The following is a 22,136-nucleotide window of genomic DNA, read 5'->3' as shown; positions in this document are numbered from 1 at the left end:
ATAATTTCAAACTTGCATAAATCATTCCAGGGAATAGAAATATATTTTTTGAAGCTGTGATAACCTCAGTATAAAAACTTGTCAAGAACAATATGAGAAATGGAAATTATAGGCCAGACTTACTTAGAAATATACATGTAACAATCGTAAAACCTGAGAAGGCCGGGACTTCCCTGGTGGTCCAGTGGGTAAGACTCTGCGCTCCCAATGCAGGGGGCCGGGGTTCAATCCCTGGTCAGGGAACTAGATCCCACATGCATGCCGCAACTAAGAAGTCCACATGTCTCAACTAAAGATCCCGAGTGCGGCAACTAAGACCCAGCACAGCCCAAATAAATAAAATAAATAAATTAAAAAAAAAAAAAAAACCTGAGAAGGCCAAATCTAGCAATGTGTTAAAAAGATAAATCCAATTTGTTCACAATGTATTATCTTGGGATTGCAGGGTTGATTTAAAAAATTCATATTAACAGATTAATGGAGACATATCTTATGATCTAAGTAGATGCAGAGAAAATGTCTTATAACGTTTAATATCAAATTATGCAAAAAGCTGTTCAGAAAATCAGAATAGAGCCAGTTTTCTTAACACAAAGAATATTTACAAATAACCTATGGCAAACATTACACTTAGTGGTAAAATATTAAAAGCACTTTGTTTCTTAAGATGAAGATCCATTATTCTATGCAATACTGCTTTTGATGGTTGATACATACTGTATCCTATTTTTTCACATAGCATCATATCATGAGCATTTTCCATGTTCACTTACAAAGTTTTTACAGAACACAATTGTTAATATCTAGCCTACATTCAGTGCTACCCCAGTAGCTGACTATTTAGTGCTCTAATTCTTCTGCATCATAAAAAATGATGCAGTGAATATTTTTTGTGTATACATTTTCGTATCTTTAAAGATTTCTTTTTGATATATTTCCAGGAGCTGAATTACTGAACCAAAAGGTATGAACTCTTTCAAGCACTGGATACCTATTATTATATACTTGAAACCAGCCCTTTCAAATGAAGCATCCATGTATCTTTGGAGGGTGATTGTATCTCACTGCTCAACTTAGCTCAGAACATTTTCAGCTCCTGATGGCTTAAAGAAAACACACCGGGAACTTGGGGTTTAGTGGTGTCCGCTGTGAGCCTTAAAAAATGAACAAAGTACCCTTTCATTTCTTTCCCTGTGTGTACATAGCTGGGAGGGGGCTAGCTATGGAATTAAGCTGTTTGCAGAGCCCTTTAACAACCAGTTTGGCAGTGCTTGGAAACCTGTGGGAAGTGGGGGAGGGAGTTTATGAAGGGGGAGGGGAGGATAGTGACCTGCCATCTGCGGAGTGGAGTGGGGCCCCTCTGACCAGGGCCTTCTGACCCAGGCGTCTGAGCTGCTTTAGAACCTGTTCGTCTAGGCCTGGTCCAGGGACAGGAGCCGTGGGCCCTCCCATCCCATCCCTGCGCTGTGTAAGTCTCTTGATTTGTTTGTCTTAAAATTAGTGGAGAAGTGAGAGAAGAGCAGCTGTCTTTGAAATCTTAGCTTTTAACTGGACTGAGTTTGAATTCTCAACCATTAGAGAGAACTTGGTGCAGAAATTCCCAAACGTGTTGTGTCAGAGGCTGTGAGGTGCAGGACACAGTTTGGGGACTTTTCCCCTCTGCCTTCCTCTTTCTAAGCACTTCCTGTTGTATGAACATTGCTGTCAGAGCATATTAGTTATGTCTTTTGTCTCTCAGCGAGGCTTAAGGAGAAGGAAATCACTTCTCCATATGAGTTAAAGGGTATACTAATGGGAATTAACTCTGTGGTTTCTCAGGGCTATTTTAATTTATAATTACAGCTGAATGATGGAGATATTAGTCGGGGGTACGGGTTGCCCATAGTCCTTATTAATGTAGAATATTAAGTTTGGAAGCTCTGAGAGAGCATCTCATTCACCACCACTCGTCTTTTGTTCCAAAGATGACGCAGCCCGAGCGCAGGGGAGTGAAGAGATTTACCTGACACTGTTTAGTCAGAGGGCGGACTGGGCTGCAACTCTGGCCTCTTGACATCCAGTCAGACATTTTCCCATTGTCCTTTGATGCCTTACTGCATCCCATGAAGCAGTTACTCCTTTTCCAACAGCAGGGTGAGTTTATGCATTGTTTTAATTTCCGGCTATAGCCTTCCTCCCTGTTGTTAGCAATTTGGAAAGCACATGAACCCCTCAGATAGTTTTCACAATGATTTCTGGCTCGAAAATCTGGCCTTGGTGTTTCTGAGCTTGGTCCAAATAGCTCACTCAAATTTCATTGCAAAGAAACCTCCCACCATTTGATTCTCAAAGAACTGACACTTTGCTTGGATCCCCTCCAGTCTGTATACTCCAAAGTCTCCTGGCTGGAGGGACAAGGTAGGTATATTTTGAATAAGTAATGTTTCATTTAGTCATCTCTTCTCCTTCTTCTGACTCTTCCCCTTCATTGACCCATAGTGGAGTTGGATTGAGTGGTGGATATGAGAAGAATTATACCTTGTATATTATGAGTAATACAACTCTAGGTTCTTTCCATAGGGAAGGAGTGTCAGGGAGGAAACACGGCTGGACAGAGTGTAGCCCTGGGACTGGGACAGTGGATTTGGAGTCAGAAGACATGAATTTGCAACCTACTATTTCCTATTAGCCTCTTTGAACTCATGCTTAATGATGCATGACTTAAAGGGCTATTGTAAGGATCATTTTTTTAAAAATACAAGATAGAAATGGAAATATTGTATGAAACATAAAATGATTTACAAATAATAATATTATTTTTTTTTGCGGTACACGGGCCTCTCACTGTTGTGGCCTCTCCCATTGGGGAGCACAGGCTCCGGACGTGCAGGCTCAGTGGCCATGGCTCACGGGCCCAGCCGCTCCGTGGCATGTGGGATCCTTCCGGACCAGGGCACGAACCCGTGTCCCCTGCATCGGCAGGCGGACTCTCAACCACTGCGCCACCAGGGAAGCCCAAATAATATATTATTTTTAAGAAAGAAAGAATATAAAAGAGTGGGAGTGGGAGTGTTGGTTTTTATGGAAGAGGGGTGCCAGAGAAGAATTGGCTGTGGTAGTAGCAGTCACAGTAGGTGAAGAGGTGGAGATAGCATGTAGTAACAAATCCCTGTACTTAAAAAAAAAAAGTGTGTTTGTGTGTGTATATACACATACATACACATATATGAATATATTCCCCCTTCCCCAAAGTTGTCTTTTAAGATTCTCCTATTCTTCCTTTTCCTTTGTTAGAACTCTGATTTCCATATATGAACTTGAATAGTTTGTCTTTTATTAAGCCATTCAAGTGGCTTGAGCAGATTTGTAGTGTTCCATAAAACTCATGTTAAAGCAGTGATATAGATTTGCCTCACATGTAAAAACAATTAAGAGAATTCTAAAGAAGAAAAGATTTCAGGGTTTGCTCTGCTTAAATACACCTTCAAGGGGTGTGAGGGAATCCTTTACTACCAAAACAAAGGACTTGAATGCGGCATATCCCTAGGGAAAGCCCAAGTAAATATGGAGTCATATTTTGCAACTCAGAGGACCAGCTAAAAAACCTGGCCCAAGGTCCCCCAGTGAGTCAACTGTTAGAGATGAAACCAAAAAAGAGAGCTCATGACTGTCCTGTGGGCTCTCTTTACTCTGATTTGCTGACACATTTCATCAGTCAGAACTCTTTGGTTGCAAGTGACAGTAAACCCAACTCAATATGGTTTAAACAAAACTAAACAAAGCAAGGAAGGGAATGTACTGGCTCATTTAACTAAAAAGTACAGGCAGAGATCTGGCTTCAGCTGTGCCTTAAATGATATCAGTAGGACCAAGTTTATCTTCATTCCTCTGGGTTGAATCCAGTCCCACATAGATTTTTTCTTCTCTTGTAGTAACAAGATGGCTGCCAGGAGTTCTAGGTTTCTAGGCTTCACAACTTCACAACCTCACAACCTTGAGTCCAACAGAAAAAGTTTCTTTTCTCCAACAGTTCAGACAGACATCCATGCCTGAGTCAGTGGTCCGAATTAGGTGGGCTATGTGCACCATCTGTACTTGTATGGCCTGGGGGAGGCAGTGCTCAGCTTTGTCAGACCTAAACCACATCCTCACCTGAATAGGGATGGAGCTGACACCAGCTAAGTCTCATGGAAAGAAAGTGGGAGAAGATGTTTCCTAGAGGAAAACCAGAGGAAGCAGGGGGACAACCAGTAGGTGGCTGCCATTGTGTGTTTTTTCTTAGGGGGCTTTAGTTAAAATGAGTGGGTGTTGCTGTGAAGGATTTCTCTTTCCTTTGTGGAGTTTTAAACGCATTGACAAATTCTTATTAATCAAAATTGTTCCTGCTTTTCTTGGTGAAAAGTGTCCTCGAATTTCTAATATTTTCTTTCTTCATGGTGTCCTGCCGCCACAGGTTTATGTCTGGTCTGTGGTTTGACACTGGCAACTTTGGTCATGTATCTATAGAAAAAAATGGCAAAAATAAAGAAATGTGGAATGTTATAAAAGTTACTAATCGCTTATAAAATGGGCTTGGGGGGCTTCCCTGGTGGCGCAGTGGTTGGGAGTTTGCCTGCCAATGCAGGGGACAAGGGTTCAGGCCCTGGTCCAGGAAGATCCCACATGCTGTGGAGCGGCTAGGCCCGTGCACCACAGCTGCTGAGCCTGTGCCCTGGAGCCTGCGAGCTGCAGCTGCTGAGCCCACGTGCCACGGCTGCTGGGGTCCACGCGCCTGGAGCCTGTGCTCCACGGTGGGAGAGGCCACCATAGTGAGCAACCCGGGCACCGCGGCAAGGAGTGGACCCTCCTCTCCGCAAGTAGAAGAAAGCCCATGCTCAGCAATGAGGACCCAACACAGTCAAAAATAAATAAATAAAATTTTTAAAAAATGGGCTTAGGAACATTTCAACTTTTTAGATATTTTTAGTTCATCTGATGAATCCTCTGCATACTTGCTTGTCTTCTTTTATTTCTTGTTGCTGCTTTAGAGTTTTTGGAATTTGGAGGTTTTGAGTAGAGCTGATTACGCTTTTTCAAATCACATATGTATTCTGTAGAAGTATATTTATTGATATGGCTAGAATGTCACAATATGTTATTTATGTGAAAAGAAAAAAGGCTTCAAATTAATAGGATCTAGTTTGTTTAAAAAAAAGACCACAGTATCCATGGTAGTTGTCTTTGGGTGGTGATATCACTTTATAAGTTTTTTTTTTTAGCTTTTCTGCATGTTTCAAGTTCTAAAAATGGATAAAAAGAAATTATTAAAGATAAGTAAATTACATACATATAACATTTCCTATAACTTTACCATCCACGAAAAAAGTTCATATTAACCTTGTTCTGAAGGCAGAATTTGAAACTAGTCTTCTTTTTTTTTTTTTTTTTTTTTTTTTTTTTTTTTTTATGCTGTACGCGGGCCTCTCACTGCTGTGGCCTCTCCCGTTGCGGAGCACAGGCTCCGGACGCGCAGGCCCAGCGGCCATGGCTCACGGGCCCAGCCGCTCCGCGGCATGTGGGATCCTCCCCGACCGGGGCACGAACCCGCGTCCCCTGCATCGGCAGGCGGACTCGCAACCACTGCGCCACCAGGGAAGCCCCTGAAACTAGTCTTAATAATGAGTTGTTTCTCTGCCCGATGTTCCTTAGTCACTGTCAGTTATTAATTTACAAGGATTGGGGATCTGTATGTTCTATAAAGAGTTCCAAATGTAACATATATTAAATAGCAAATATTAAATCAATGAAAGTATATTTTAGTGGCTATTTTCACCCATTATGTTCACACAAATGGGATCATGAAACACTCAAAAGATCCCTGCTTTGGTACTGCTGAGCCTGGGGTTCCTGCCAGCTTTCTCGAACAGCTACCTAGCAGTGCTATCTTGCAAGTTACACCTACTTTCTGGGCCTCAGTTTCCTTCTGGCTACACCATGTGGGGTTTGTCTGAGCTCGTTTCTAAGGTCCCTTTCAGATGCTTCCCCTTAGTGAGTGCTGGGCCGCTGGTTCATCTAAATCTGGTTGTGGCTGAGATTGGCTCTATTGCACAGCTGTCTCTTCCCCTGCCTCAGCCCCACTGACTCCATTCATTACCTCCACCTCCAGTATCTCTCAATTTTGAAATCATTTGCTGTGATTCTGGAGGCCAGTGTGGGCACTTCCTTCCTTCAGTCTCATACTGGAGGGAATCCAGGAAATGCGGCATAGAACAAGGACATCACTGACGTTTACCGAGGGCCTGTAGTGTGTGCACAGCTCAGGTCTGGCACTCGGGTGGCTTACTGTCTGCCCTTCAGCAGCAAACAGATACCAGGGGAGGTAAGACACGCCCGTGATTAACCAAAATAGGGGGCACACAGCCTGGAGACCATAGGGTTCAATTACTTATACCTTTGTGTTCTAGTTCAACCATTTAAACTGAGTCCTCTCTTCTTAAAAACACCTACCTAGAAGAGTTTGTAATCCAAAGGTACGATTTCAAGTCCCACTGCTGCTTTTTCCTAGCAGCATGGGTGAGTCACAGACTCTAACATCCTCTTCTCTCCATTCATCTGGTTAAAAGGAAGGGCCAAGTGAGAGTCAGGTATGTGCTTGTGTTTTGTTGATTATACACAAAAGCACCTTATTCTTTCATCTTCTGATTCCGCTAACCTTCCTTGGATTGAGAATGAACAGAGAGGGCAAAATAAAGAATGACACATGAGAAGCAACCTAAGTGTCCATCGACAGATGATTGGATAAAGAAGATGTGGCACATATATACAATGGAATATTACTCAGCCATAAAAAGAAACGAAATTGAGTTATTTGTAGTAAGGTGGATGGACCTAGAGTCTGTCATACAGAGTGAAGTAAGTCAGAAAGAGGAAAACAAATACCGTATGCTAACATATATATATATATATATATATATATGGAATCTTAAAAAAAATGGTTCTGATGAACCTAGGGGCAGGACAGGAATAAAGACGCAGACGTAGAGAATGGACTTGAGGACACAGGGAGGGGGAAGGGTAAGCTGGGACAAAGTGAGAGAGTAACAATGACATATACACTACCAAATGTAAAATAGATAGCTAGTGGGAAGCACCTGCATAGCACAGGGAGATCAGCTGGTGCTTTGTGACCACCTAGAGGGGTGAGATAGGGAGGCTGGGAGGGAGACACAAGAGGGAGGGGATATGGGGATATATGTATACATATAGCTGATTCACTTCGTTGTACAGCAGAAACTAACCTAACATTGTAAAACAATTATACTCCAATAAAGATGTTAATAAAAAGAAGAATGACACATGAAACCATAAGATCAAGTTACTAAGGAAAAGTTAGCATGAATACAGACAGTTCTCCTTAATTCTGTGTAACCTAAAATATTTTTTTTTGTAAAATATTTCTAATATAAATCATGAATATACTTTTGTAGGAAATAGTTACTACTGATATTACTGAAAATTATTTCCAATTCTTGAAAAGTATTCTTATTAAAAACATGTCTTCAAAATCGAATACATGAATATATGTATAAATAAATGCATAAAAAAGACTGGAATGATTCACACCAAGCAAAAGTGGTCATTCCAGGAGAGAGACATGAAATGAGGGAAGAGGGGATTTTCAAGGAAAAATTTTTTTTCGAGTTTCAATATTGAGTTTTTTAAAAACTGAGCATATCGGGACTTCCCTGGTGGCACAGTGGTTGGGAATCCACCTGCCAATGCAGGGGACACAGGTTCAAACCCTGGTCCAGGAGGATCCCACATGTCACGGAGCAACTAAGCCCGTGTGCCACAACTACTGAGCCTGCGCTCTGGAGCCCACGAGCCACAACTACTGAAGCCCTCATGCCTAGAGCCTGTGCTCCACAATAGGAGAGGCCACCGCAGTGGGAAGCCTGTGTACCGCAACAAAGAGTAGGCCCCCGCTCACCACAACTAGAGAAAGCCCATGCGCAGCAACAAAGATCCAACGCAGCCAATAAATTAAAAAAAAGAAAAAAAATTAAAAAAAAAAACAAAACTGAGCATATCTAACTGTATACCTAAAATACTTTTTGAGAGAAATCCTTGTAGTATGGAATACTGGGTGGGGAGGGGGCAGGGAGGGTTGTCTCCATAATCACCTGTTTTCTATCTTATTTTACAGTTGGTTCCGTGAGTGATTGTATCTTGGTGTGATGGGACTCACCCTCAGCCCCAGGGAGTGGGAGAAGCAGCCAGATTTAGCCAGGTGGGGGTGGGGTTAGAAGAAGGAGGGGGGGGTCAGGTCTCCCGGAGCCTGAGAAAAGGTAGGATAGGTTACAGGTAGGGGAGGGTGGAAGAATGAGGCTTAGGGAGCCAAGGAGAAGCTCTGGCAGAAGCTTTAGGAACCTACACCAATTGTGGTTCCATTAATGAATAGGCACAGCTCTGATCATTTGTTTTTTTCAGTACTGACTCCATCCTGGAGTGCCTTTACAAAAGTCTAGATTGCTTTAATAGGACAGATGACAAATTGTTTCCCACCTGTGGATTTTCCTTCATGCCAGCCTTGCTTGGTTTTGTCTGGCTTTATTCTGTGACCAGAAAAGAAGATGGAATTCTGAAAAGTTGCTTTAGCCAGATCCTGTGAACAAAGGGAGCCTTGTTTGGGGTTATGCACACCAGCTTTTGGAGGAGTCTAATTCATCAGCTGGCATCTCTGCTTTTCAAGTCCTTGCTCTGGTTAGCACTGTGTTTCTCTGTCCGTGGAGGGACAAACCTTCTGGAGGAGCAGGCCCACTGCTTGTTCACCTGGCTCTGGTTACAGGGGGCAGAGGCAGGCCCTAGGGGCTCTAAATGGGCACCCATAGTGAGTCCAAGAGAGGGAGGCAGCCTTTGTTACTGTGTTTGCCTGGCCCATGGCTACATGGATGCCATTATAATTTCCAAGATTTCCCTGGATTGGTCAGGTATGCAGTCCACCAGACTGGTGCTGACACAGAAGTCGGAAACTGGGAATGTCAGTCATCCTCCTGTTAGTCCCCTCCCGGCCTGCAACTGAGATTTCCTGAAAAGCTACCAGCATTGACTGGTTTGAGTCCTGGCTGAGTGCGGGCAAAGCCTGGAGCACATAAACCAGTTCTGAAACTTGTTCTCCATTGGTGGATTGATTTTTTTCCCCCCCAGGACAACGGTAACTTTGAGCCCCTTCAGGTGCTATTAGAAAAAGCTCCTGTTGTGGTATGTTAAGTGACCTTCTATCCAGTGGGAAGACTTGTGGGGAATTTCTTGGGGCCTGGGGCATTCCAGCTCCCCACGTGGGGAAGGTGTGAGGCCTGCGTGCTGCCCGCTGAGGCCTGGGGACTAACGGCGTCAGGCGGCCAGCGTGAGCGTGTGACTTCCGCCTTCTTCATTTTTGTGTCCTTCCTTTTCCCTTGACAGAGCAATTTTGTTTTGATGCTGTGCCAGAAATCTTCTGACAATGAGTTACTGGAACTTGGAGAAAAGGAACTGTGTGCAGTACTGCAGGCATTTTCTGGTGGACAACAGTCTGTTTCACGGTGAGTTGCCTTTTCTACTCCTGTAGGCGGATCTTTTGTTTCTGAGAGCACTTTTATTCCAGCACTCTGGATGCAAATGTGGTATGATTGTTGGGTTGAACCAAGAGCCTGAGTTAACTTGTTGATGAAAAATTACCCAAGAATCCCCACTGGACTCATTCCGCAGAGTTGCAAGCTGTGTGCCGCCCCTCAGCAACCATAACAGCATCGTTACTTTCTACCTCTCAGGTTAGTTTATGTCAGTGCCTTTCCTCTTCTACTACACTGTCAACCCCAGTAATATCCCTTTCCGATGGTTGAAATTGGGGGAGCTAGACCCATAGGTAGTGCTCGGTTAATATCGGTGGATCATCAATCAGGGCTTATAACCAGCATGGTGTGTGCCTTCTATCAGGCTCCATATAAAAACAGAGCAGATGAGTGCACTTAACCATAACTATCAGGGTGGATGACTGCAGCTGTAAATCAGAGAATAATCAACATTAGTCATTTTCATGGCAAACTAAGATGAATTGCCTTTACCCTGCTGGCATATTTGTTTTGTGTTATACAGCCAGGGATAAGCTCTGTCAATCCTGATATCAGGGTGCCCTTGAGTGAAATTTACTTAAGAGTCAGAGATTCATGTGTTGGCAGAATTTTTGGAGTAATCTCCATTAAGAGCTGGTGGAATCGTAGAGGGAAGAGGGAGATTTCATGAGAAGTGGAGCGCTGCTGAACAGAATCCTTCATCTAAGCTGCCTTCAACTTTCTAAGTTTGGTTTTTCTTCCCCAATTTAGTGCAGACTTACTGTTTTTTTAATTGCTTTAGATTAAGTTTAAGATAACAAACTTAACCCTACTTACTTTGTTAAAGCACATCTTACAATGTTTTTTCACGTTCATTATGCCACCTCACTATCGGACTTTACTCCGTAGAGGATGCCTTCATTTACAGGGCAAGAAAGGGAAGCAGAGATGAAATGACCAGCCCAAGTTGGCATAGCCAGTTATTAGCAAGGTCAGATCTAAAATTCTAGCCTCTACCCATCCAGGCTGGCTCTCTTGGCATTGCAGCGGCGACAGCCTCTTAGCAAAGGAGACAGTGACTTAACACGCTGGCACTGAGTTCTGCTTTGTTTTCCTGTGAACCTCGTCTAAGGACCCTGTTTGTTGCTTCATCTCTCACACAGTGTTTGCTGTGTGGTGCTTTCTGTTACAAATTTACTTGTATTAAAAAAAAAAAAGAAGAATAAATATGATAAAGAAACACAGGAGTTAGAAAAATTAGCTTTATTTTTTCCAAGTTTTGTGCCAATTTTGAAAAAGTTCAGAGTTTATTTATTCATTATTTTAGAATACCTTTGTCCAGAGATCTCAAAGGCTATAACAACTTAAAAACAATTTCCTATGTATTGTTACAGCTGTGTTACCACTTAGTGAATTACTGTATTGCTGATAGTTTTGCTGAGGGCTTGAGGAACATGATCCTATTGAATCCTTTCAGCACCTTTGCGTTAGTTATTCATCCCATTTTATGGATGGGGAAACAGAGGTTTGGGGAGGTTGTTGAAGTGGTGATCTAAAATCAAACTCGTGTCTGCTTAACTCCAAAGCCCCACTATTTTTTTTCCAGGCTGCACCTCCATTTTAATAGAAAAATTAACACTCTGAGAGGTTTAAGTTCTATTCAACAGTATTCGCTCTGCTATTAACTAGCCATGTCTGATCTTGACTACGTTATATAATCCTTCAGGATCTCAGTTTTCTCGTCTGTGAAATGAGTGTGCTGGTCTCGATGATTTTTTAGGTTCTTCCTAGTTCTAGTCTCTGAGATTCCATTGAAGTATTTCTGAGAATTACAGTTGCTGTATGTATTTTGTGAGCTATCTTGTCTCTGAACATGAGATTCACAAGAGGGCAGTAGAATACTTAAAATATGACTTGGCTACTTACGTTGAAGAATTACTCATTTGAGAAGATTTAGAGATATCAAATCTTCCCAAGATTAAAAGGGCTAAAGCCAGTTAGAATTATGATTCTGTTCATTTATAATAAAGCAGTAGCTTTCAGTATTTCTGATAGTTAAAATATCATTTTGGATCTCTATGCCAAAGGATATGTAATTCAGGAAAGAACGATGCCTCTGCTCTTCCACTGTATTTACTTCTGCAGAAAAGTAATGTCTGTGAAGACAGGAATTTATTTAACTTTATGGAGGACTGTGAGGAGTCTTGGTATATTTTAAGCCAAGGGAGCACTAGTGATAACATCTTTGTAGATGATTTCTAAACATTTATGAGAAAAGACAGGACATGTTGAGTTAGAAAGGTCAGATTTCTTTTAGAGGGGATTCTCCTGGTCTGCTGGTAACTCTCCTTACATAACCAAATCAAGCCAAACAAAAAGAAATAAAACCCCTCCATTATAAACAGAAAAGAACCATTTCCTCTGCAAGATAATAGACTTTTAGAATATGCAGACTCAGATGTGCAAATTGTGCTAGCCAGACTTAAGCGGTATTCCCAGGAGAAAGGAACCACCTTAAAAAGAGGACTAGGTGGGCAGTAGGGGGTCAATAAAAGTAAAAATTAAAATGTAGTATTTGTATACTGTTTCACAGTTCATAAGACACATTCATAGCCTCCCCTTCTGGGTATAGAGGAGGTAGGTTCTCATTGGAAACAATGTAGAAAATTACCCACAATCTCCCAACCCAAATTGGAGTAACAGAATAACACTAATTGTCTGTTTCTACCCGGTCTTTTATCTCCTCTCATCTTCGCAACAGTCCTGATGTAGAAATGGAATACCTGGAAAAGGTAGGAAACTGTGGGTACTAGGCAACAGAAATGAGCTGATTGAATTGACAATTCTGTGTCAGTCAGGAGAGGACCCCTGGTAGGCATTATGATGAGCTGTTTTTGTATTTCCCACTTGTGCTGGCCTTTGCCCGGATTTTTAGGGAATCTTGAATCCAAAGGGATTTTGAGCCTATCAAAGAAGCCAATTGCCAGAGGTTTTCTCTAGTTGGCTTTTGTTTTAACATGTTTGATATAGAGAAAAAACTTGGGCAAAGAATAATTTGTGTAGTATGAACCTTGCTTTAATGGCTTATATTTTCATGAATTATTTTTATTTGAAAATTACCTGTACCCTCAGCTCTTTCTCTTGGCTGTCGTGAATTGCAGCATTTTTTTCTGACCTGGGACACATATTCTTAAACCTGTTATCAGTGTATTTACAATTTATATATATCCAATTTCTAATGCACATAAGCTTTTTTCAAACATTTGAGTTCCTACTTGGAGGTGACTTAATTTTTGTTTTCATGCATTGCTAGTTATAATTGTGATGTTGAAAAAATTGTGATGTTGCTTTCCTGTAAGTTATATGGTATCACCCCTACTTACTATATTGAAATTTATTTCTGTTGCTCTCATGTTGTTACATGAATGTTTCTGAATGACCAAGACAAATCTAGACTAGAAACGTTTTGAATTGAATTACGAGTGTCTCTTACTATCCAGGGATAAAATTAAGGATAGTTCTGGTATTAAATATTTATGTAGTATGTCTTTTTAAAAAGTGCTTTATATGTACTTTGACTTTGCCTCACAGAAAACGTCTAATCAAACTAATTAGCTTATTAAATAGTTTTTAGCCAGCCTCCCCGTCCTGGCCAGAGGCCTAATTGGTGATGTAGGACAGAAACTGGACTGCCAGTTTGTAAAGGAAAGTAGGTTTGAATTGGATCCCAGAGACTAGTTCTAGCTCCATTTTTATGACTCACTTGTGTAGCCTTTGTCACCTAGGTGACCCTCAGTTTCCCTCTTTCTAAAATGAGGGTTTTTCCAGATTCCAAAGTTCCCTTCTAGCAGCAACGTTGTGGTCTCTGTGTAGTCAAACAGGATGTGCAGTGAATGGGAGTGTCCTACAGGCCAGAACATGGGAAGAGAGGGCTGACAAGATGGCAATGAAGAGGAGGAAGATTCTTGTTTGATTGTAAACTTTGTAGTTACCTTGGCACTGGCAAAAAGCTGCATTTCCCTTTAGGGTTTGTGTATGTGTGTGTGTGTGTGTGTGTGTGTGTGTGTGTAGGGTTGTTCTTGAGTCCCTCGTGTGTGTGTGTGTGTAGGTTGTTGAGTCCCGTGTGTGTGTGTGTGTGTGTGTGTATGTGTGTGTATAGGGTTGTTCTTGAGTCCCTCGTGTGTGTGTGTGTAGGTTGTTGTTGAGTCCCTTGTGTGTGTGTGTGTGTGTGTAGGGTTGTTCTTGAGTCCTTCCCAAACATGGAGAGACCAGTAGCTAGGACTGACAAGCTTTCAGGACAAACGTCATTATACTCAAAGAAGAGTGGAGAAGTTCTCACTGGAATTCCATCCTCGTTGTAAAAAAGAAGAATGCCAGATCCGGCCTGGTAAATATGAAAGAAGAATGAAATTATGCAGGCATGAATTTCGGTTCTCATTCATTTAGGCCAGTTTATTAGCAAGGTATGACTTTGGCAGCCTGTCTGCTTTAGCGGTTTGGGGCATTACTGGATTTTTTTATCAGAGTGTCATTTCTTAACTGAGTCAAACCCTAGCTTTTCCAGCCAATGACTGTATATACATCCTCTTGTAGGTCCAGAAAAACACCAGCACACAGAGAATTCCTGCTAATGCAATGATAGTCAAGATATTGTGAACATCATTAAGATCAAAAGTATTATCTCTTAGAGGAACACTGCATGGAAAAAATTTCAAAGACAGTTGAGAGAAAGTATAAAGAAAAATAAAAAGATAGGCCTTAAAGGGAGAGAATGTACTTGAGTCATTTAAATGATGTAATAGAACTAATTCTGGAAGCAGCCTTGCCCAGAAGATTCCTCTTTAGCCCCACACTCAAGTCTCCCCCTCCCCCTTCCATGGCCACCAGGCAGAAAGCACGAAGGGCAGGTATACTTTCAGGTCTGTGATGTTCAGGGGCATCTCGTGAACATGCCAGAGGCAGTGAAGGCTCAGCAAAGGGAGCAAGGCCTGTCCCAGGTGTGGCATCTTGCAGGGGCCACCCTCCCTCTGGGCTGCTTTGGATGAGTTGTTCCTTTGGGACTAAGTTTCCATGTCAGCAAAATGCTTCAATTTAGGACAAATGACCTCTAAACTTCTTCCTAAGTGGTAAAATTTCGAGAAATGCTTGTTTCTCTACTTTCCCACCTCAGGCCACTTTTAAACAGAGGCCAGCTGGGGAATTTGCAGTGAATTAACTGACCAAATTGATTTATGTACTTCTCCCTTTGCCTGAGACAAATTAGAGCCAGCCATTCAGGCCTTGCAAAAGTAGATAATTATATCTAGTTAGAACACAAACTTTAACGTGAGCTAGTATGAAACAATCTTATTCTATAACTTTTTGGTAACGTGTGTTCTTCCTTCATCCCTTGGAGACAGAGAAAATTGTCAAGGAAAGTCTCAGTGAAATGCTATTTATATCAAAATCCAAAGTTCATTTCCTTTTTTTTTTCTTTTTTTGGTCTTTCTCCATGATGACCAAACTGGTTTATTGAACATTCTCAACTTAGTGTAGCATATAAACAAAATTGTTTTATTTTTCACCAATTACTACTTTAAAAAGTACTCTTTGCAACATCTTGGGCAGATTCTATTACTTTCTGGCTACTTTTGGTTACTGAGGGTCTAATCCAGTTTAAAAGGTTAATCTCAAACTCATCTAAATCCCACCTTCTCCCTTACCTGCAGCGTGGGCCTGACCTGTCTGTCAGGGGTTGAGGGGGGGCGTTCATTTGGCTCTGCTATAGTTCTTCTCCTTGAAGAGGAATTCAAGGCCTAGATCCTCAGATTTTGGTACAAGGAAGAGAGATGGGGGAAAGCAAAGGTCTTTGAGCTGCACCCCGGCCAGTTTGTATGTTAGTGGCAGTGAGATGATCAAGACTCTCTCCTGTTCTCTCTTCTGTGGACGTTTGGTTTCACCCTGACCCCTCTGTCACCAAGGACTCTGCAGAGAGGACCTGCTGTCTCCCTTCATCCCCATCCACTGTCCATTTCTTATTCCCTCTGGCTGAAGCCTGGCTGCCCTTGCCCTGAGGACTCTTGGGCAGCTGCCTGGTCCCTGCCTTTTCTCTTATCTCCATGTTTCTGCACGTGGAGTTTTGCAGGCTGCCGCAGGCTGTGGAGGATGGGCTGGTTATGAAGTTGTTCCTGTCCTCCTCCCAGACCTACTGATCTCAATCTCTCTGTTTCTTCTCACGCTGTTATGGGGGCTACTCCCACAAGCCTTAGGAAGCCTCTGAATTACTCTTTTGTAGCCCTTCCCCTGCTTGTCTCTGGGAGTGAGGGGTGCTCCGATTTTAATCCTCAGAGTACTGTTTGTGCCACTCCAGGTGCCTAGGCTGTGCACATAACAGGGGCTCAGGTCATGTGATTTTGAATGGATGGAATCCCACCCTCTTCACCCCTGACGGTTCTCCTTGGACCTCTCTAGAGGCACTCCAGGCTGGTCCTTGTCCATGAACATTTTGGATTAGAGAGACTTCCTTTCCCCAAAGGTACTAGTGTTCTTTATTGTGCTTGCTTCTTGCAAGGTTGTGTAGCTGGATCGATCAGAGTCAAGCAACGATCTAGATTTATAAAAATCCATGGTGAGATGTCTCGGCCTCTTTTCCCCATCGGGAATCTAATTTGATGGGATTTTGCTGACAAAAGAGAACCCACTGTGTTCTCCTTTTGTCATGCTTTCCGTGTTGAGGTCATTCACATTCTGTAACGATGGAGGGCATAAAAAGATCCCGGTGGAATGCGTAGCAAAATGGCAAATTGAAGATCTGGACACCTGGGAAGCCCAGATGGATGAGAAGTTAACAGTGGTCAGTCTCTGAAGCTTTAGCTTTAGTCGTTGTTTGAAACAAGCCTGTTGTGTTAAGTGATAACCTTGGCTGGCCTTTCCCGATAGACTCTCAAATTCTCTCAAACCTGTAGCCATTGGGAGTCCAGTCAAGCACAAGGGCCCTTGATTATTTTATTCCTTATGCTTGGGAATACCAATTTTCTGGTTACTAAATTAGAAGAAATATATCTAATAAAGAGTCAACTTTTCCTTCAGATTTGCAGACTTCTCACGTTTTAAGTGGTTACATAAGAGCATTATGTCCCCTTAGACCTGTGTTACAAATTTAAGCCTTTGTTCTTTAAGCTGCATTTCCATAATTATAATTAATTTTCCTCTGCTCTCTCATTTTCCCAGTTTTCTTTTCTACTCTGTGCCTAATGTATGCACAGAGATTGATGCGAGGATGAAATGTCTTTCCATGGGTAGATTCAGGGTTCTTCCAGAGCAGCATAATTATTTAATTTAGTTATACAAAAGATCCAGATTTTTTTCTTGGACCACAGTAATAATTATTAGTGATTCTATTTGTAATCACAAAACCCTCTTGTCTCCCATCTATCAAAACAAAGATTAAAAATTCCAGTTTGCTCCTTTACACTGTGTACATGAAAAGTCATCCCAGTGGACCTGTGATAGTTTATATATTTTTAGGGCTCATTCCTTTCAGCAGGTATGTTTGGGCTTGTTACAGATGCAAACTGTTGGTTTCAAAGGGATAGTCAGATTTTTAAAAAATTTAAAGCCCATAGCCTAGTGTGTTTTTCACCCATTCCAGCAGCTTCAACTCCCATCTATGTGCCGATAGCTCCCAACCGTGTATTCCTGGCTTAGCACCATACCCAGATGTCCATCCTCCTACCTGACAGCTCCACTGATGCCTGCAGGTCCTCAGACTCAGCATGTCTGGAGCAGAATTCCCTCTTCCGCACCGGTACCCGGCTGCCTTGCCAGCCTTATCTCTTGCTTCCCCTCCCTCTTTGCACCACAGCTACACTGACCTTCCCGTTCCTTGCCCACAAAACTTACCCCTTCTTTGCTTAGCTGGCTGCTACCCCATCCTTCAGACACCAGAATAAGGGTCTCCTCTGCAGAGAAGCTTATACTGACTTCCCAGACTGGGTCAGTTCCCTTTTTATGCTCTCCTCTCACCCTGCATTGCTGCCTCATTGTATTATCACTGTTGTAATAAAACAATTAATTTTGTGATAACCAGTTTAATTTTTGTCCTCCTTGTACTTCTAAGTTCCAGGGGAGTAGAGACTGTTCTCACTCGTATCTCCAGTACATAGTAGAGTGCATTGCATATACTCATCTTAATTACAGTGGAGATAAGAACCACCTACTGTTTCATTATTTTTGCACTCTCAAGTTTGGCCTTTAATCTTTTTTTTAAAATTAATTTTTATTGGAGTGTAGTTGATTTACAATGTTGTGTTAGTTTCTGCTGTACAGCAAAGTGAATCAGTTATACATATATCCACTCTTTTTCAGATTCTTTTCCTATATAGGTCATTACACAATATTGAGCAGAGTTCCCTGTGCTATACAGTAGGTCCTTGTTGATTTTCTATTTAATATATAGTAGTGTGTATATGTCAATCCCAATCTCCCAATTTATCCCTCCCCCTAACCTTGGTAACCATAAGTTTGTTTTCTACATCTGTGACTCTATTTCTGTTTTGTAAGTAGGTTCATTTGTACCAAGTTTTTAGATTCCACATATAAACTGTATCATGATATTTGTCTTTCTCTGTCTGAATTCCTTCACTTAGTATGATAATCTCTAGGTCCATCCATTGCTGCAAATGACATTATTTCATTCTTTTTTATGGCTGAGTAATATTCCATTCTCTCTCTATACCACATCTTCTTTATCCATCCCTCTATTGATAGACATTTAGGTTGCTTCCATGCCCTGGCTATTGTAAATAGTGCTGCAATGAATATTGGGGTGCATGTATCCTTTCAAATTATGCTTTTCTCTGGATATTTGCCCAGGAGTGGGGTGGCTGGATCATATGGTAGCTCTATTTTTAGTTTTTTAAGGGACCTCCATACTGTTCTCCATAGTGGCTGTACCGATTTACATTCCCACCAACAGTGCAAGAGGTTTCCCTTTTCTCCACACCCTCTCCAGCATTTATTGTTTGTAGGGTTTTTGACTTTGGCCATTCTGACTGGTGTGAGGTGACACCTCATTGTATTGCATTTCTCTGATAATCAGTGATGTTGAGCATCTTTTCATGTGCCTCTTGGCCTTTCATCTTTGTGCTGTGGAATACATCAGTTCCTTGGCTGCAGACCCTCTTCTTCCCTTCACTCATGCTTTTGCCTTGGAGAACAAAAGAATGCACCTAAACCATTCCTTCCTGAGATTGAGAAGGGAAAGCCCACTTTGCCGAGAATCCTAGTGTGCTTTAGAAAAGATGATTACAAATGTATAATGCCTCAAAGTGGAAAAGGACAAACCCATTTCTTTAAAAGAATTTCTTAGACTTTTTGAATTCATTTAATAATACTTTCCAGAATTTCCATGTTGGTTATATATGGGTTTATTTTATTCAACTCTGAAAATGGAGGTTTTGCCTGTTAAAATAACCCTCTTAATAAAAGATGTTTAGTTGCAGTATTTTGCATACTATTCAAATTCTCTGCTGCTTGAGTCTGAAAATCTTCAGGCACAGAAGTGAGTTGTCATCTGTAGGGTAATTCTTACCCCAGAGAGCAGAATAGACCTGCACCAAATCAAAAACACCAGCTTTCTCAGTAAGAGAGGTGGAAAGGAGGCCTGGGGGTGCATGAAGAGAATAATCAAACAGCTTCTTAAAAGTTAAGAAGATGCACTTTTATTTCAGATTTACAAATAAGAAAAATGGTGAGCACCTAGGCCTTTCATCTAAGAATCTCAAGCAATAGGAGAGTACATTTCTGACTTCTAGGTAGCAAAGTTACCCCAAGAATAATACCTACTTGGGTAGAATAAATGTAGAATCTGTGAAAACATTTTTTGTCCAATTTTGTCTTGTCAATATTCCTTTCTTGGTCAGCATATGTGACTGACATATAACAGTGATCTCAGAACTTCTTGTATTTAAATGTAGAAGGTGGTGACTTATTCCTAATTTGAAGGGAGAATAGTGCACACATTTATTGTTTAGTGTCCTATTTTATTGAAATTGAATATCAATACATATCCACAAATGACCATTTTTTGAAATTGTATCAGTGTCAGAATTTTAATACCTTTCAGCAGAGGCTTATCTCTAGAGGCTTGTATTAATTAACTCTTTTAGCCAAAGGTTCCCAGCCTTGGTTGCATGTTGGAATCACCTGGGGGTATTAAAAAAAACTGTTGTGCGTGTCCCAGCCCAGAGGGTCTGATTAATTGGTCTGGGTTATGGCTAGGGCCTGGGGTGGGGGAATTTTTAGAACTCTGCAGGTAATTCCAGTGGGCAACCAATTAGATTCTGGTGTGTTGAATACTCCAGACTTAAGGTGGCAAATACATATTCTCTCAACGGAACTATAGAATTCATGAATTTGATAATGGTTATTTTTCTGTGATGATAGCCTATTTTATACTGAATCTTAAAGGTTTATGCTTGGCATTTTGTGGATGCTGGTTTTCTATAAAAATTTTTTTCACTTAATTTTTTTCTGATAGCAATACAAGTTCACCATTGAAAAGTTGGAGAGTATAGAAAAGACTAAAGACATAATCTATAATCTCAGTATGTGTTTTAAGTCTGTACTTTCTTAAAGTGATTTAAAAACCAAAGACTGGGCTTCCCTGGTGGCGCAGTGGTTGAGAGTCCGCCTGCCGATGCAGGGGACACGGGTTCGTGCCCCGGTCTGGGAAGATCCCACATGCCGCGGAGCGGCTGGGCCCGTGAGCCATGGCCGCTGAGCTTGTGCAACCGGAGCCTGTGCTCCGCAACGGGAGAGGCCACAACAGTGAGAGGCCCGCGTACCACACACACAAAAAAAACAAACAAAAAACCAAACACTAAGTAGTGATCCTTTCTTTAAAAAGTAATTAATTCATTTATTTAGGCTGCGTTGGGTCTTCATTGCTGCACGTGGGTTTTCTTTAGTTGCTGTGAGCGGGGGCTACTCTTCATTGCGGTGTGCGGGCTTCTCATTGCGGTGACTTCTCTTGTTGCGGAGCTCGGGCTCTAGGCATGCCCGCTTCAGTAGTTGTGTCGCCCGGGCTCAGTAGTTGTGGTACACGGGTTTAGTTGCTCCGCGGCACGTGGGATCTTCCTAGACCAAGGATCGGACCCGTGTCCCCCGCACTGGCAGGAGGATTCTTAACCACTGCTCCACCAGGGAAGTCCTAAGTAGTGATTCTTAACTCTAGTTATACATTAGAATCTGCTGGGGTGCTTAAAAAATACTGGTGGTTGGGTTCTACCCGATCCTACTTAAATCATCTCTAGGCAGGTGGGAGTGGGTGGCCTGTGTGTTCATCCTTTTATTCCTTATATCTGTATCTTTCTGTTTAACTTCAGGTGATTTTGATGCACTGTGAGGGGTGAGAATTACTGGGCTAAAATTGTTGACTTACTAAAATATTGATCTAATCAGGAAACTAAATCGAATTAATTTACTGATTTAGAGCAGTATGTAATTATTTGCTGGTTTGAGCAAAAGTGATGTATAAAACTTGATTTTATGCAGAGGAGTGGGAGGGGCAAGTGATATGCTCACCTTCATGTGGTCATTTTCTTCCAACAGATTTATTTCATATTCCTTTTAATATAATGCTTTCTTAGTGCCCTTTAAGTATGACTTGTCTTAACATTACAGCTGATATATTTGTTGCATGATACAAATATATAACTTTTAGCCTTAACTGACCTCACAGGGTTATCCATAGCCTCCTGATGGTAAACAGAACTACTTTGGGAAGATTCTTAACAACAGGAAGCAGAATGTATTAAGTGTTTTATTTTATTTATTTATTTTTTTTTTGAGGTACGCGGGCCTCTCACTGTTGTGGTCTCTCCTGTTGCGGAGCACAGGCTCCAGACGCGCAGGCTCAGCGGCCATGGCTCACGGGCATGTGGAATCTTCCTGGACCGGGGCACAAACCCGTGTTCCCTGCATCTGCAGGCGGACTCTCAACCACTGTGCCACCAGGGAAGCCCAAGTGTTTTGTTTTGATTAATCCATAATGAGGACTATACAGTTCACAACAGGATAAATTAAAGGATGGATGCAGAAATAAATATGAAACACAGGAAATGGGAGAACAGTACCATCATATGGAGTACATCAGTTTAATCTTGAGTATTATTAGAATTGTGTTTGTCTGTCTACCCTGGAAAACTAAGGCAAACTTTGTCAGCCCCTGTAGACATATGTTCTGCCTTTATCACTTCACATGTGAGAAGACCGATTCTCAGTGTCCCTATGTTATTCCTAGAAGTTCAGAGTTGTGAAGGAAAAATCTTGTCTTCTCAGATCACTCTTGTTTTGCATGATAGTTCCTTCTTTGCACATTGGAGTCATATGGGGAACACAAAGAGGAATTTGGGGTCAATGTTAAGATAACTAAGTTTAGACCTTGTCAGGAGGAATCAGTGGATTCTGTATTCCAGTATTCTTGGGGCACCATCAGGAAATGTTAGGGCTGACGCTGAATCAAGGTTATCATTCGGACTGGCGATGCTGGTTGCTTTACTAACATTATCTCTTTTAAAAAAAATTTTATTGAAGATTTAAAATGTG

At 41.7% G+C, this 22,136-nt stretch overlaps 1 protein-coding gene across 1 annotated transcript in view; it reads left to right on the top strand.

Annotated features, from left to right (window-relative positions):
• Positions 1 to 22,136, top strand: part of PLCH1 (phospholipase C eta 1) — a 237,967-nt gene that overhangs the window by 12,847 nt on the left and 202,984 nt on the right. The window contains exon 2 of the mRNA XM_032631291.1: positions 9,421 to 9,539. Coding sequence (XP_032487182.1) covers positions 9,461 to 9,539 — 79 coding nt within the window. The 5' untranslated portion in view covers positions 9,421 to 9,460. The remainder of the gene's footprint in view (positions 1 to 9,420; positions 9,540 to 22,136) is intronic.

This window comes from Phocoena sinus, chromosome 4 (genome assembly GCF_008692025.1).
Source record: "Phocoena sinus isolate mPhoSin1 chromosome 4, mPhoSin1.pri, whole genome shotgun sequence".
NCBI lineage: Eukaryota > Metazoa > Chordata > Mammalia > Artiodactyla > Phocoenidae > Phocoena > Phocoena sinus.
This window is presented reverse-complemented; position numbering and strand designations above follow the sequence as displayed.